The sequence below is a fragment of the Larus michahellis genome, unplaced genomic scaffold (assembly GCF_964199755.1).
Source record: "Larus michahellis unplaced genomic scaffold, bLarMic1.1 SCAFFOLD_419, whole genome shotgun sequence".
Taxonomy (NCBI): Eukaryota; Metazoa; Chordata; class Aves; order Charadriiformes; family Laridae; genus Larus; species Larus michahellis.
The window spans coordinates 1-12,945 of NW_027436384.1; the positions used below are offsets into that span (position 1 = coordinate 1).

General features: G+C 67.8%; 2 protein-coding genes across 5 annotated transcripts in view; one reads left to right on the top strand and one right to left on the bottom strand.

Moving 5' to 3' along the window:
- Positions 1-464: 464 nt before the first annotated feature.
- On the top strand, positions 465-6,019 carry VMA22 (vacuolar ATPase assembly factor VMA22). 4 transcript variants are annotated; one of them, XM_074571955.1, is made up of 7 exons: positions 518-698; positions 1,842-1,939; positions 2,181-2,284; positions 2,653-2,738; positions 3,451-3,579; positions 4,018-4,161; positions 5,854-6,019. In XM_074571955.1, exons 1-7 carry the CDS (start codon positions 605-607, stop codon positions 5,964-5,966), a joined length of 768 nt encoding a protein of 255 aa, XP_074428056.1. In that variant the 5' UTR covers positions 518-604; the 3' UTR covers positions 5,967-6,019. The 4 variants fall into 4 exon arrangements, with proteins under 4 accessions (XP_074428057.1, XP_074428058.1, XP_074428055.1 ...); XM_074571957.1 differs by lacking the exon at positions 4,018-4,161 and having other exon boundaries at positions 475-698; XM_074571954.1 differs by having other exon boundaries at positions 514-698; positions 4,018-6,019.
- Positions 6,020-6,509: 490 nt separating this feature from the next.
- UBA1 (ubiquitin like modifier activating enzyme 1) overlaps positions 6,510-12,945 on the bottom strand; it is a 29,836-nt gene continuing 23,400 nt past the window's right edge. Inside the window, exons 21-26 of the mRNA XM_074571953.1 lie at positions 12,145-12,233; positions 11,966-12,058; positions 10,512-10,703; positions 9,234-9,335; positions 7,731-7,831; positions 6,510-6,808 (exon numbers count right to left, since the gene is read on the bottom strand). Of these exons, the coding sequence (XP_074428054.1) occupies positions 6,673-6,808; positions 7,731-7,831; positions 9,234-9,335; positions 10,512-10,703; positions 11,966-12,058; positions 12,145-12,233 (713 nt within the window). The 3' untranslated portion in view covers positions 6,510-6,672. The remainder of the gene's footprint in view (positions 6,809-7,730; positions 7,832-9,233; positions 9,336-10,511; positions 10,704-11,965; positions 12,059-12,144; positions 12,234-12,945) is intronic.

A 12,945-nucleotide genomic window follows, 5' to 3' on the forward strand; every position in this document is an offset into this window, starting at 1 on the left:
GGGCTCTCCGTAGGGCCGCGTATCCACAGGCTTTCCATAGGGCCCATTTATCCGTAGGCTCTCCGTAGGGCTATGTATTCACAGGCTTTGCATAGGACCCTGTATCCATATGCTGTCCGTAGGGCCACGTATCCACAGGCTTTCCATAGGGTCCCTGTATCCGTGGGCTCTCCGCAGGGTGTGTATCCGTGGGCTCTCCGTAGGGATGTGTATCCGTAGGCTCTCCCGTGCCCGTGTATCCGTAGGCTCTCCGTAGGGATGTGTATCCGTAGGCTCTCCGTAGGGATGCGTATCCGTAGGCTCTCCCGTGCCCGTGTATCCGTGGGCTCTCCGTAGGGATGTGTATCCGTAGGCTCTCCGTAGGGATGTGTATCCGTGGGCTCTCCCGTGCCCGTGTATCCGTAGGCTCTCCGTAGGGATGTGTATCCGTGGGCTCTCCCGTGCCCGTGTATCCGTAGGCTCTCCGTAGGGATGTGTATCCGTAGGCTCTCCGTAGGGATGCGTATCCGGGGGCTCTCCCGTGCCCGTGTATCCGTGGGCTCTCCGTAGGGATGTGTATCCGTGGGCTCTCCCGTGCCCGTGTATCCGTGGGCTCTCCGTAGGGATGTGTATCCGTAGGCTCTCCGTAGGGATATGTATCCGTGGGCTCTCCGTAGGGATGTGTATCCGTAGGCTCTCCCGTGCCCGTGTATCCGTAGGCTCTCCGTAGGGATGTGTATCCGTAGGCTCTCCCGTGCCCGTGTATCCGTAGGCTCTCCGTAGGGATGCGTATCCGGGGGCTCTCCCGTGCCCGTGTATCCGTAGGCTCTCCGTAGGGATGTGTATCCGTGGGCTCTCCCGTGCCCGTGTATCCGTAGGCTCTCCGTAGGGATGTGTATCCGTGGGCTCTCCCGTGCCCGTGTATCCGTAGGCTCTCCGTAGGGATGCGTATCCGGGGGCTCTCCCGTGCCCGTGTATCCGTAGGCTCTCCGTAGGGATGTGTATCCGTGGGCTCTCCCGTGCCCGTGTATCCGTAGGCTCTCCGTAGGGATGCGTATCCGGGGGCTCTCCCGTGCCCGTGTATCCGTAGGCTCTCCGTAGGGATGTGTATCCGTAGGCTCTCCGTAGGGATGCGTATCCGGGGGCTCTCCTGTGCCCGTGTATCCGTAGGCTCTCCGTAGGGATGCGTATCCGTAGGCTCTCCGTAGGGATGCGTATCCGTAGGCTCTCCCGTGCCCGTGTATCCGTAGGCTCTCCGTAGGGATGCGTATCCGTAGGCTCTCCCGTGCCCGTGTATCCGTAGGCTCTCCGTAGGGATGTGTATCCGGGGGCTCTCCCGTGCCCGTGTATCCGTAGGCTCTCCGTAGGGATGTGTATCCGTAGGCTCTCCGTAGGGATGCGTATCCGGGGGCTCTCCTGTGCCCGTGTATCCGTAGGCTCTCCGTAGGGATGCGTATCCGTAGGCTCTCCGTAGGGATGCGTATCCGTAGGCTCTCCCGTGCCCGTGTATCCGTAGGCTCTCCGTAGGGATGCGTATCCGTAGGCTCTCCCGTGCCCGTGTATCCGTAGGCTCTCCGTAGGGATGTGTATCCGGGGGCTCTCCCGTGCCCGTGTATCCGTAGGCTCTCCGTAGGGATGTGTATCCGTAGGCTCTCCGTAGGGATGCGTATCCGGGGGCTCTCCTGTGCCCGTGTATCCGTAGGCTCTCCGTAGGGATGCGTATCCGTAGGCTCTCCGTAGGGATGTGTATCCGTAGCCTCTCCCGTGCCCGTGTATCCGTAGGCTCTCCGTAGGGATGTGTATCCGTAGGCTCTCCGTAGGGATGCGTATCCGTAGGCTCTCCCGTGTCCGTGTATCCGTAGGCTCTCCGGAGGCGCTGGACGCGGCGGCGCTGGAGCTGCTGGAGGCGCTGGAGTCGCTGCAGCGGAAGCGGCAGGAGCTCGGCCACCTCCTGCGGCAGGTGACGGCGGGGACGTGCCACCCCCCCCATGGGGACACACCGGCCCTGTCCCCGTGTCACCCGTGTCCCCTGTCCCCGGGGGTGGCTGTCCCTGTCCCCGTGTCCCCGTGTCACCCGTGTCCCCTGTCCCCAGGGGTGGCTGTCCCTGTCCCCGTGTCCCCGTGTCACCCGTGTCCCCTGTCCCCGGGGGTGGCTGTCCCTGTCCCCGTGTCCCCGTGTCACCCGTGTCCCCTGTCCCCAGGGGTGGCTGTCCCTGTCCCAGGCCCGCTACTCCCTGGGCTGTCACCGCGTCTCGTCCCTGCAGTACGGGGCCACCATGGTCCCCCGCGTCCGCGTCCTCCCCAGGTGACATCGGGGGGGGGGGGGGGGGTGTGACACTGAGGGGGGGGGGGACAGGGACACCCGGGGACCCACTGGGGGGGGGGGGTGGACACAAGAAGGGCCGTGGGGACACATGGGGGGGGCACAGGGCTGGGGGGTGACGCGGGTGTCCCCAAGGAGGGGGTGGCACCGATGTCATCTCTCTGGGGGGGGGGGGTGTGACATGGGGGTGTCCCCATTTGGGGGGGGGAGGGGGGTGACACCGGTGTCCTAAATTTGGGGGGGGGAGAGGGGAGATTTTAGGGTGCGGGGGGTGGCGCGGGGGGGGGAGGGGGGGTGACGGGGGCGTCCCCACGGGGAGGTGACACCCGTGTCCCCCCCCCCCCTCCAAGGCAGGACGCGGGGGGGGGCCTGTGCTTCCAGGAGGTGCCGGGGACGGACCCCCAAGAGCCCGACCCCCAGCTGGGGGGGGGTGACGGTGAGGGGGGGGGGTCCCATGGGGGCTGGGGGGGGGATTTTTGGATGCTGGGGGGGTCCCATGGGGGCTGGGGGGGGATTTTGGGGGGCTGGGGGGGTTCCCATGGGTGCTGGGGGGGGGATTTTGGGATGCTGGGGGGGTCCCATGGGTGCTGGGGGGGGATTTTCAGTGCTGGGGGGGGGATTTTGGGATGCTCGGGGGGGATTTTTGGTGCTGGGGGGGGATTTTGGGGTGCTGGGGGGGGGATTTTCAGTGCTGGGGGGGGGATTTTCGGTGCTGGGGGGGATTTTGGGATGCTGGGGGGGGGTCCCATGGGTGCTGGGGGGGGATTTTTGGTGTTGGGGGGGGATTTTGGGATGCTGGGGGGGGGGGGGTCCCATGGCTGCTGGGGGGGAGGATTTTCAGTGCGGGGGGGGGATTTTTGGTGCTGGGGGGGTCCCATGGGTGCCGGGGGGGGGGATTTTGGGGTGCTGGGGGGGGGATTTTTGGTGCTGGGGGGGATTTTGGGGTGCTGGGGGGGGTCCCATGGGTGCCGGGGGGGGGATTTTGGGATGCTGGGGGGGGGTCCCATGGGTGCCGGGGGGGGGATTTTGGGATGCTGGGGGGGGGTCCCATGGGTGCCGGGGGGGGGATTTTGGGATGCTGGGGGGGGTCCCCAATAATTTTTGGGGTGTTGCTGACTTTTGCCCCCCCCCCCCCCCCAAAAAAAAAGGGCTGCGGCAGCGTCGGGCTCCCCCAGCCAAAGGGGGGGCCCCCCCTCGGCGCCCCCCCGACCCCCTGACTTGGTTCGGGGTCCTAGTGCCCCCCAGCCTGCGGCAGGCCCAGGGCAGCTTCGTCCAGGGTGAGGGGGGGGGGGGACACCCCCCAAAATCCCGGGGGGGGCCCCAAAATGTGTGGGGGTGTCCCCAAAACCTGGGGGGGGTGTCCCCAAAGTCGGGGGGGGGGGGCTCCCAAAATTCGGGGGGGGGGGGCGGTGTCCTCAAGATTCAAGGGTGCCCCCAAAATTCGGGGCAAAACCCCGGGGGGGGGGGGGGTGTCCCAAATCCTTGGGGGGGGGTCCCCAAAATTTGGGAGGGGTCCCAAAATCGGGAGGGGGGTGTCCCCAAATCTGGGGGGGGGGGGCGCCCCAAAATTTGGCGGGGGGGTCCCCAAAACTGGGGGGGGGGGGGGGGCAAAACTGGGAGGAGCCTAAAGGTCGTGATGGTGCGTCACGTCCCGGTGTGTCCCCCCCGTGTCCCTTTGTCACCCCCCCCCCCCCCCCCGTGTCCCCTGTCCCCAGGGGTGACGGTGGCCCTGGAGGTGGCCGGGCTACAGGAGGCCGTGACGGCGGCCACCGCCCGCTACCGCGCCCTCCTGCGGCGCACGCGTCCCCCGCGGGGGAAGACGGGTGACAGCCAGAGCCTCGGTGACGCAGAGAGCGCAGGTGACACGGGGACCCGCGGGGACACCGTGGCTATGGGTGACACGGGGACCCCGGGGGACGCCGAGACCCTCGGGGACAGCAAGACCCCGGGTGACGTGGGGAGCCCTGGGGACACTGGGGGACACCGAGACCCTTGGGGACACCGAGACCCTGGGTGACATGGGGAGCCCTGGGGACACTGGGTGACACCGAGACCCTTGGGGACACTGAGACCCTGGGTGACATGGCGACCCCGGGTGACACCAAGACCCTGGGTGACATGGGGAGCCCTGGGGACACTGGGTGACACTGAGACCCCTGGGGACATGGGGACCCCGGGTGACACCAAGACCCTTGGGGACACCAAGACCCTTGGGGACACTGAGACCCTGGGTGACACCGAGACCCTGGGGACATGGGGACCCCGGGTGACACCGAGACCCTTGGGGACACCGGGACCCTGGGGACATGGGGACACTGGGTGACACCGAGACCCTTGGGGACACCGAGACCCCAGATGTCATGGGGAGCCCTGGGGACACTGGGTGACACCGAGACCCCTGGGGACACTGAGACCCTGGGGACATGGGGACCCCGGGTGACACCGGGACCCTGGGTGACATGGGGAGCCCTGGGGACACTGGGTGACACCGAGACCCCTGGGGACATGGGGACCCCGGGTGACACCAAGACCCTTGGGGACACCAAGACCCTCGGGGACACCGAGACCCTGGGTGACACCAAGACCCTGGGTGACATGGGGAGCTCTAGGGACACTGGGTGACACCGAGACCCCTGGGGACACCGAGACCCTGGGGACATGGGGACCCTGGGGACACTGGGTGACACCGAGACCCCTGGGGACATGGGGACCCTGGGTGACACCGAGACCCTTGGGGACACCAAGACCCTGGGTGACACCGAGACCCTTGGGGACACTGAGACCCTGGGTGACATGGGGACCCCGGGTGACACCGAGACCCTTGGGGACACCGGGACCCCGGGTGACATGGGGAGCCCTGGGGACACTGGGTGACACCGAGACCCCTGGGGACATGGGGACACTGGGTGACACCGAGACCCCTGGGGACATGGGGACCCCGGGTGACACCAAGACCCTTGGGGACACCGGGACCCTGGGGACATGGGGACCCTTGGGGACACCGAGACCCTGGGTGACATGGGGAGCCCTGGGGACCCCGGGTGACACCGAGACCCCTGGGGACACCGAGACCCTTGGGGACAGCAAGACCCTGGGTGACATGGGGAGCCCTGGGTGACACCAAGACCCTTGGGGACACCGAGACCCCGGGTGACATGGGGAGCCCTGGGGACACTGGGTGACACCGAGACCCTCGGGGACAGCAAGACCCCGGGTGACATGGGGAGCCCTGGGGACACTGGGTGACACCGAGACCCCTGGGGACATGGGGACCCCGGGTGACACCAAGACCCTTGGGGACACCGAGACCCTGGGTGACATGGGGACCCCGGGTGACACCGAGACCCTTGGGGACACCGGGACCCTGGGTGACATGGGGACCCTTGGGGCCACCGAGGCCAGGGGTGACACGGGGACCCCGGGTGACGCCGAGACCCACAGGGCCACGGGGACCCTTGGGGCCACCGAGGCCACCAGTGCCCCCGGGTGACACGGAGAGCCCTGGGGCCACGGGGACCGCGGTGACACCGCGCCCCCCCCATGTGACGCAGAGACCCCCGGGGACGGCGAGGAGCTGGGGGACGCCGCGCGGCCGGGTGACACCGACACGGACACCTCGTCGCCGGGTGACGCGGGGACTCCCTGTGCCGCCCCCGCCCTGTGACGGGGCCACCTGCCGGCTGTCCCCTCCCCCCAATAAAGGCGTGGCCCGTGTCACCGGCTGTCCCCAACCCCGCCGCCATCTTGGGGCCACCCCCCCCCCCTTGGCGGCCATCTTGGAGCCACTCCGATGTCACCTGGCGGCCATCTTGGTGCCACAGCCCCCTCGGTGGCACTTGGCGGCCATCTCGGTGTCACTTCAACGTCACCCGGTGGCCATCTTGGAGCCAGCCCCGCTTTGGCGGCCATCTTGGAGCCACTCCGATGTCACCTGGCAGCCATCTTGGCGCCACTTTGACATCACCCGGTGGCCATCTTGGTGCCACACCCCCCCTTGGTGGCACTTGGCGGCCATCTTGGAGCCACTCCAATGTCACCTGGCGGCCATCTTGGAGCCACACCCCCCCTTGGCGGCCATCTTGGCGCCACTTTGACATCACCTGGTGGCCATCTTGGTGCCACACCCCCCCCTTGGCGGCCATCTTGGAGCCACACCCCCCCCTTGGCGGCCATCTTGGCACCGCTTCGCCATCACCCGGCGGCCATCTTGTGCCAACGTCTAGCTTTATATAGAACCCTGAAGCCCCGCCCCTCTCCCCCCCCCCCATTCGGCGTGGGGGGGGGGGGTGGGCGGAGCCAAGACACGACGACGACTAAGGGAGGGGGGAGGCGGCCAATGGGAGGAGGGGGCGTGGCCGGGGGGGGCGGGGCTAACGGATGGTGTAACGCACGTAGGGGACCTCGATGTCGGCGTCGGTGTCGTCGTTGCAGCAGAGCTCGAAGACCAAGGCCTTGACGTGGCGGCCGACCTTCTTCTTGGAGACCCGGGCCACGATCTCCGTCATCCTGGGGGGGGGAGGGAGGGAGGGAGGGGACAACGGGGACGGCGTCACCCAAAGCAGGGTGGCGGCCACCGAGGGTGGCATCGGCCCGGGGGGGACCTTCCACGGCGGCCTCAGCCATGGGGCTTGTTGCCCCACGGGGTGGCAGCGTGGCGACCATCCCGTGGTGGCCCCAACCATAGAGATGATTGGGGGGGTTGGCCGTGGGGACCATCGATGGTGGCCTCAAGCACAGGGACTGTCAGCCTACGGGGACGTTGGCCATGGGGTGGCATCACGGTGACCTCCCGTGGTGGCATCTACCATGGAGACTGAGCCTACGGGGACGTTGGCCGTGGGGCGGCATCGTAGTGACCTCCCGTGGTGGCATCTACCATGGGGACTGAGCCTACGGGGACGTTGGCCATGGGGTGGCATCGTAGTGACCTCCTGTGGTGGCATCTACCATGGGGACTGAGCCTACGGGGACGTTGGCCATGGGGCGGCATCGTAGTGACCTCCCGTGGTGGCATCTACCATGGGGACTGAGCCTACGGGGACGTTGGCCGTGGGGCGGCATCGTAGTGACCTCCCGTGGTGGCATCTACCATGGGGACTGAGCCTACGGGGACGTTGGCCGTGGGGACCATCGATGGTGGCCTCAACCACGGGGACTGCCAGCCTACGGGGACGTTGGCCATGGGGTGGCATCACGGTGACACCCTGGGGTGGCCTCAACCATGGGGATTGTCACCCTGTGGGCACGCGGCCACGGGGTGACATCACGGTGACCATCCCTGGTGGCCTCCACCATGGGGACTGTCACCCTCCGGGGATGTCGGCCATGCCCAAGACCCGTCCCCCGCCCACAGGACACGTCCCTCGCCCCGAGGTACCCCCCGCCCCTGGGTGCTCCCCCCCCCCGCCCCCCCCCCCCCGGGCCCTACGGTTGGTCGTGGCGCTCCCGCAGCTTGGCGGCCGGCATGAAGAAGGAGTAGAGCATGGAGACGCCCTGCGACAGCATCGTGATCTCCAGCCGGTGCTCCTTCTGGGGGGCACAAGGTTGGGGGGGAAAAGGGACGTCACGTGGGGCCCAGGGCACCTAAGGGTGCCCCACAGCGACCCACGGCGCCCCAGAACTCTGGGGACGCCAGCCACCGTGGTGGCCACATCTCCCCACCTTCCCCTGGGGTGCCACCGTGGTGGCCACATCTCCCCACCTTCCCCTGGGGTGCCCCCCTTGTGAGCTGGGGGGTCCTTCTGGGGCCCATGGGGATGTCATGTGGGGTGCAGGGCACCCAAGGGTGCCCCACGGCGACCCACGGCGCCCCACAACCCTGGGGGCGCCAACCACTGTGGTGGCCACATCTCCCCACCTTCCCCTGGGGTGCCCCCCTTGTGAGCTGGGGGGTCCTTCTGGGGCCCATGGGGATGTCATGTGGGGTGCAGGGCACCCAAGGGTGCCCCACAGCGACCCACGGCGCCCCAGAACTCTGGGGACGCCAGCCACCGTGGTGGCCACATCTCCCCACCTTCCCCTGGGGTGCCCCACTTGTGAGCTGGGGGGTCCTTCTGGGGCCCATGGGGATGTCACGTGGGGCCCAGGGCACCTGAGGGTGCCCCACGGCGACCCACGGCGCCCCACAACCCTGGGGGCGCCAACCACTGTGGTGGCCACATCTCCCCACCTTCCCCTGGGGTGCCCCCCTTGTGAGCTGGGGGGTCCTTCTGGGGCCCATGGGGATGTCATGTGGGGTGCAGGGCACCCAAGGGTGCCCCACGGCGACCCACGGCGCCCCACAACCCTGGGGGCGCCAACCACCGTGGTGGCCACATCTCCCCACCTTCCCCTGGGGTGCCCCCCTTGTGAGCTGGGGGGTCCTTCTGGGGCCCATGGGGATGTCATGTGGGGTGCAGGGCACCCAAGGGTGCCCCACGGCGACCCACGGCGCCCCACAACCCTGGGGGCGCCAACCACCGTGGTGGCCACATCTCCCCACCTTCCCCTGGGGTGCCCCCCTTGTGAGCTGGGGGGTCCTTCTGGGGCCCATGGGGATGTCATGTGGGGTGCAGGGCACCCAAGGGTGCCCCACGGCGACCCACGGCGCCCCACAACCCTGGGGGCGCCAACCACCGTGGTGGCCACATCTCCCCACCTTCCCCTGGGGTGCCCCCCTTGTGAGCTGGGGGGTCCTTCTGGGGCCCATGGGGATGTCATGTGGGGTGCAGGGCACCCAAGGGTGCCCCACGGCGACCCACGGCGTCCCACAACCCTGGGGGCGCCAACCACCGTGGTGGCCACATCTCCCCACCTTCCCCTGGGGTGCCCCCCTCTTGAGTTGGGGTCCTTTTGGGGGACATGGTGAGGACACGGGGACCTTGGGTGGGGCCCAAGTGCCCCCCATCGCCCCCCACCCTCCTCCCAGTTCTCCCCCAGTCCCTCCCAGTACCTTGAAGTAGGCGAGGAACTGGCGCAGGGTCATCTCCTGCCCGTCGGGCTGCAGGCCCTGCACCTCGAACCGGTCCCACAGCGTCCACTCCACCTCGTAGTACTGGGGGGGCAGACCCACGGCGGGCGGGGGTCAGACCCACGGCAGACGGGGGGGGGCAGACCCATGGGGATGTGGCTGGGCGCTAAGATGGTGGGGGGGCAATTGGGGCTCTAGGGGGGTCACCAGGGCCATGGGGTGACTTGGAGCACCTATAGGGTCCCCCACCGCGCTATGGGGCTGGGTTCTATGGGGCAGCACCCCGACCCCACTGAGACCCCAAAACACCTCCAGAAGCCAAGCCCAACCCCTCTAGGACACCCCCCAGTAGACACCAAGTCTACAACTTCCCCGTAGAACATCTATAGGGTGCGCGACGATGCTATGGGGCTGGGTTCTATGGGGCAGTGAGCCATGGGGCAGCACCCTGACCCCACCGAGACCCCAAAACACCTCCAGAAGCCAACCCCAACCCAACCACAACCCCCCTAGGACACCACCCAGTAGACATCAGGTCCAAGGGGCACCTATAGGGTCTACCATCGCGCTACGGGGCTGGGTTCTATGGGGCAGTGAGCCATGGGGCAGCACCCTGACCCCACCGAGACCCCAAAACACCTCCAGAAGCCAACCCCAACCCCTCCAAGACGCCACGCAGCAGACACCAGGTCTACAACTTCCCTGTAGAACATCTATAGGGTGTGTGGTGGCGCTATGGGGCTAGGTTCTATGGGGCAGCAAGCCGTGGGGCAGTGCCCCGACCCCACTGAGACCCCAAAACACCTCCAGAAGCCAACCCCAACCCCTCTAAGACGCCACCCAGCACACACCAGGTCTACAACTTCCCTGTAGAACATCTATAGGGTGTGTGGTGGCGCTATTGGGCTAGGTTCTATGGGGCAGCAAGCCGTGGGGCAGTGCCCCGACCCCACCGAGACCCCAAAACACCTCCAGAAGCCAACCCCAACCCCTCTAAGACGCCACGCAGCAGACACCAGGTCTACAACTTCCCTGTAGAACATCTATAGGGTGTGTGGTGGCGCTATGGGGCTAGGTTCTATGGGGCAGCAAGCCGTGGGGCAGTGCCCCGACCCCACCGAGACCCCAAAACACCTCCAGAAGCCAACCCCAAGCCAACCCCAACCCCTCTAAGATGCCGCCCCAGCAGACAACCAGCTCTAGGCTCTCCCCGTCGGCCATCTCTAGGGCGGCCGGCGACTCTATGGGGCGGCCCCCCACCTTGTTGCGGGGACAGGCGAGGGGTTCGGAGAAGCCGACGAAGGGCAGGGCCAGGTTGAGGAAGGCGTTCTTGTAGGAGGCCAGGCGGCGGTGGCCCTGCACCAGCTTGTAGAGCTCCAGGCAGGCCAGCCCCACAACTGCCCCCGTGGTGGTGGCGATGGCCGGGATGATCTTCCCCGCGATCAGTTTGCTCTGCCCCATAGCCAAGGACCTATAGGGAGCCGGCCCGGGGCGGGGCGGGGCGGGGCGGGGCGGGGCGGGGGGGGGGGACACGGACGACACGCAGCCCCACACCCCACCCCACAACCTGGCCGGCCCCCCAGGTAGGGGCTGCCGGGCCCTATGCAGCTCCCAGCAGCCCTAAGAGACACCCCCGGCACCCATAGGAGCCCCCCCAGCACCCATGGGACCCCCCCAGCACCCATGGGACCCTCCAGCACCCATAGGACCACCCCAGCACCCATGGGACCCCCCCATAGCACCCATGGGACCCTCCAGCACCCATAGGAGCTCCCACAGCACCCACGGGACCCCCCCAGTACCCATAGGAGCTCCCGCAGCACCCATAGGACCACCCCAGCACCCATGGGACCCCCCCATAGCACCCACAGGACCCCCCCATAGCACCCACAGGACCCCCCCAGTACCCATAGGAGCTCCCGCAGCACCCATAGGACCACCCCAGCACCCATGGGACCCCCCCATAGCACCCATGGGACCCTCCAGCACCCATAGGACCACCCCAGCACCCATGGGACCCCCCCATAGCACCCATGGGACCCTCCAGCACCCATGGGACCCCCCCATAGCACCCACGGGACCCCCCCATAGCACCCACGGGACCCCCCCAGTACCCATAGGAGCTCCCGCAGCACCCATAGGACCCCCCCAGCACCCATAGGACCCCCCCACAGCACCCATGGGACTCCCGCAGCACCCACGGGACCCCCCCATAGCACCCATAGGAGCCCCCCAGCACCCATGGGACCCCCCCATAGCACCCACAGGACCCCCGCAGCACCCATGGGACCCCCCCATAGCACCCATGGGACCCTCCAGTACCCATGGGACTCCCCCCAGCACCTATAGGACCCTCCAGCACCCATGGGACCCCCCCCCATAGCACCCCCCCCCATAGCACCCATAGGACCCCCCCAGCACCCATGGGACTCCCCACAGCACCCACGGGACCCCCCCCCTAGCACCTACACAACCCCCATAGCACCCCCCAGCACCCACAGGACACCCATAGGACCCCCCCCCCCCCATAGCACCCATGGGACCCCCCCTCCCGCAGAACGCCCACGGGAGCCCCCTTAGCACCCGCAACCCCCCTGAAGAACCCCAATAACACCCTATAGACACCCCCCCCCCCGCCCCCCAGCACCCGTAGGGCACCCTTAGGACTCAGCCCCCCCCCAGCACCCATGGGTGCCCCCCCCCCCAGCACCCACCTTGTGGCGGTCGGCCGGGGGGATGTCGTAGTTCTCCGCTCGCAGGTTGGAGGCGGCGACGATGAAATCCATGTGGAAGTTGGTGTCGTCGTCCTGGGGGGGGGCACCCATGGGTGGGGTGGGTGGGGGGCACCCATGGGTGCTGGGGGTTGGGGGAGTTGGGGGGGGGCAGCACCCACCTTCTCGAAGTCGATGGGGAACATGCGGAAGCCGGGCAGCTCCTCGGGGCTGGGCAGCGACGCCTTCAGCTCCTCCAGGCGCCCGTCGTCTGCGGGCGGGGGGCACCCATGGGACCCCCCGGCACCCATGGGTGCTCTTACCACCCCGTCCCTCCACCCCCCCCCAGCACCCATGGGTGCCCCCCACCCATACTTCCATCCAACAACCACCCAATGGGTGCTTCTACCACGTCCCTCTGGACCATCCAAGTGCCTCCAGCACCCATGGGTGCCCTCCAACCCCCATGGGCGCCCCAACCTTCTACCCAACCGGCCCCACCACCCCTCCTAGGTGCCCCCTGGCACCCATGGGTGCCCCCCACCCACACCTCCATCCAACAACCACCCAATGGGTGCTTCTACCACGTCCCTCTGGACCATCCAAGTGCCTCCAGCACCCATGGGTGCCCTCCAACCCCCATGGGCGCCCCAACCTTCTACCCAACCGGCCCCACCACCCCTCCTAGGTGCCCCCTGGCACCCATGGGTGCCCCCCACCCACACCTCTATCCAACAACCACCCATGGGTGCCCCTACCACGTCCCTCTGGACCATCCAAGTGCCTCCAGCACCCATGGGTGCCCTCCAACCCCCATGGGCGCCCCAACCTTCTACCCAACGGCCCCCACCACCCCTCCTAGGTGCCCCCTGGCACCCATGGGTGCCCCCCACCCACACCTCTATCCAACAACCACCCATGGGTGCTCCTACCACGTTCCTCCAGACCACCCAAGTGCCTCCAGCACCCATGGGTGCCCTCCA

Bases quoted from the DNA above. Each gene is read 5' to 3' on its own strand.
- VMA22 (XM_074571954.1), top strand. From the start codon at position 605: ATGTGTATCCGTAGGCTCTCCGTAGGGATATGTATCCGTGGGCTCTCC. The intron at 2,285-2,652 runs GTGACATCGGGG...CCCCCCTCCAAG, and splicing joins CGCGTCCGCGTCCTCCCCAG to GCAGGACGCGGGGGGGGGCC. The intron at 3,580-4,017 runs GTGAGGGGGGGG...CCCTGTCCCCAG, and splicing joins CCAGGGCAGCTTCGTCCAGG to GGGTGACGGTGGCCCTGGAG.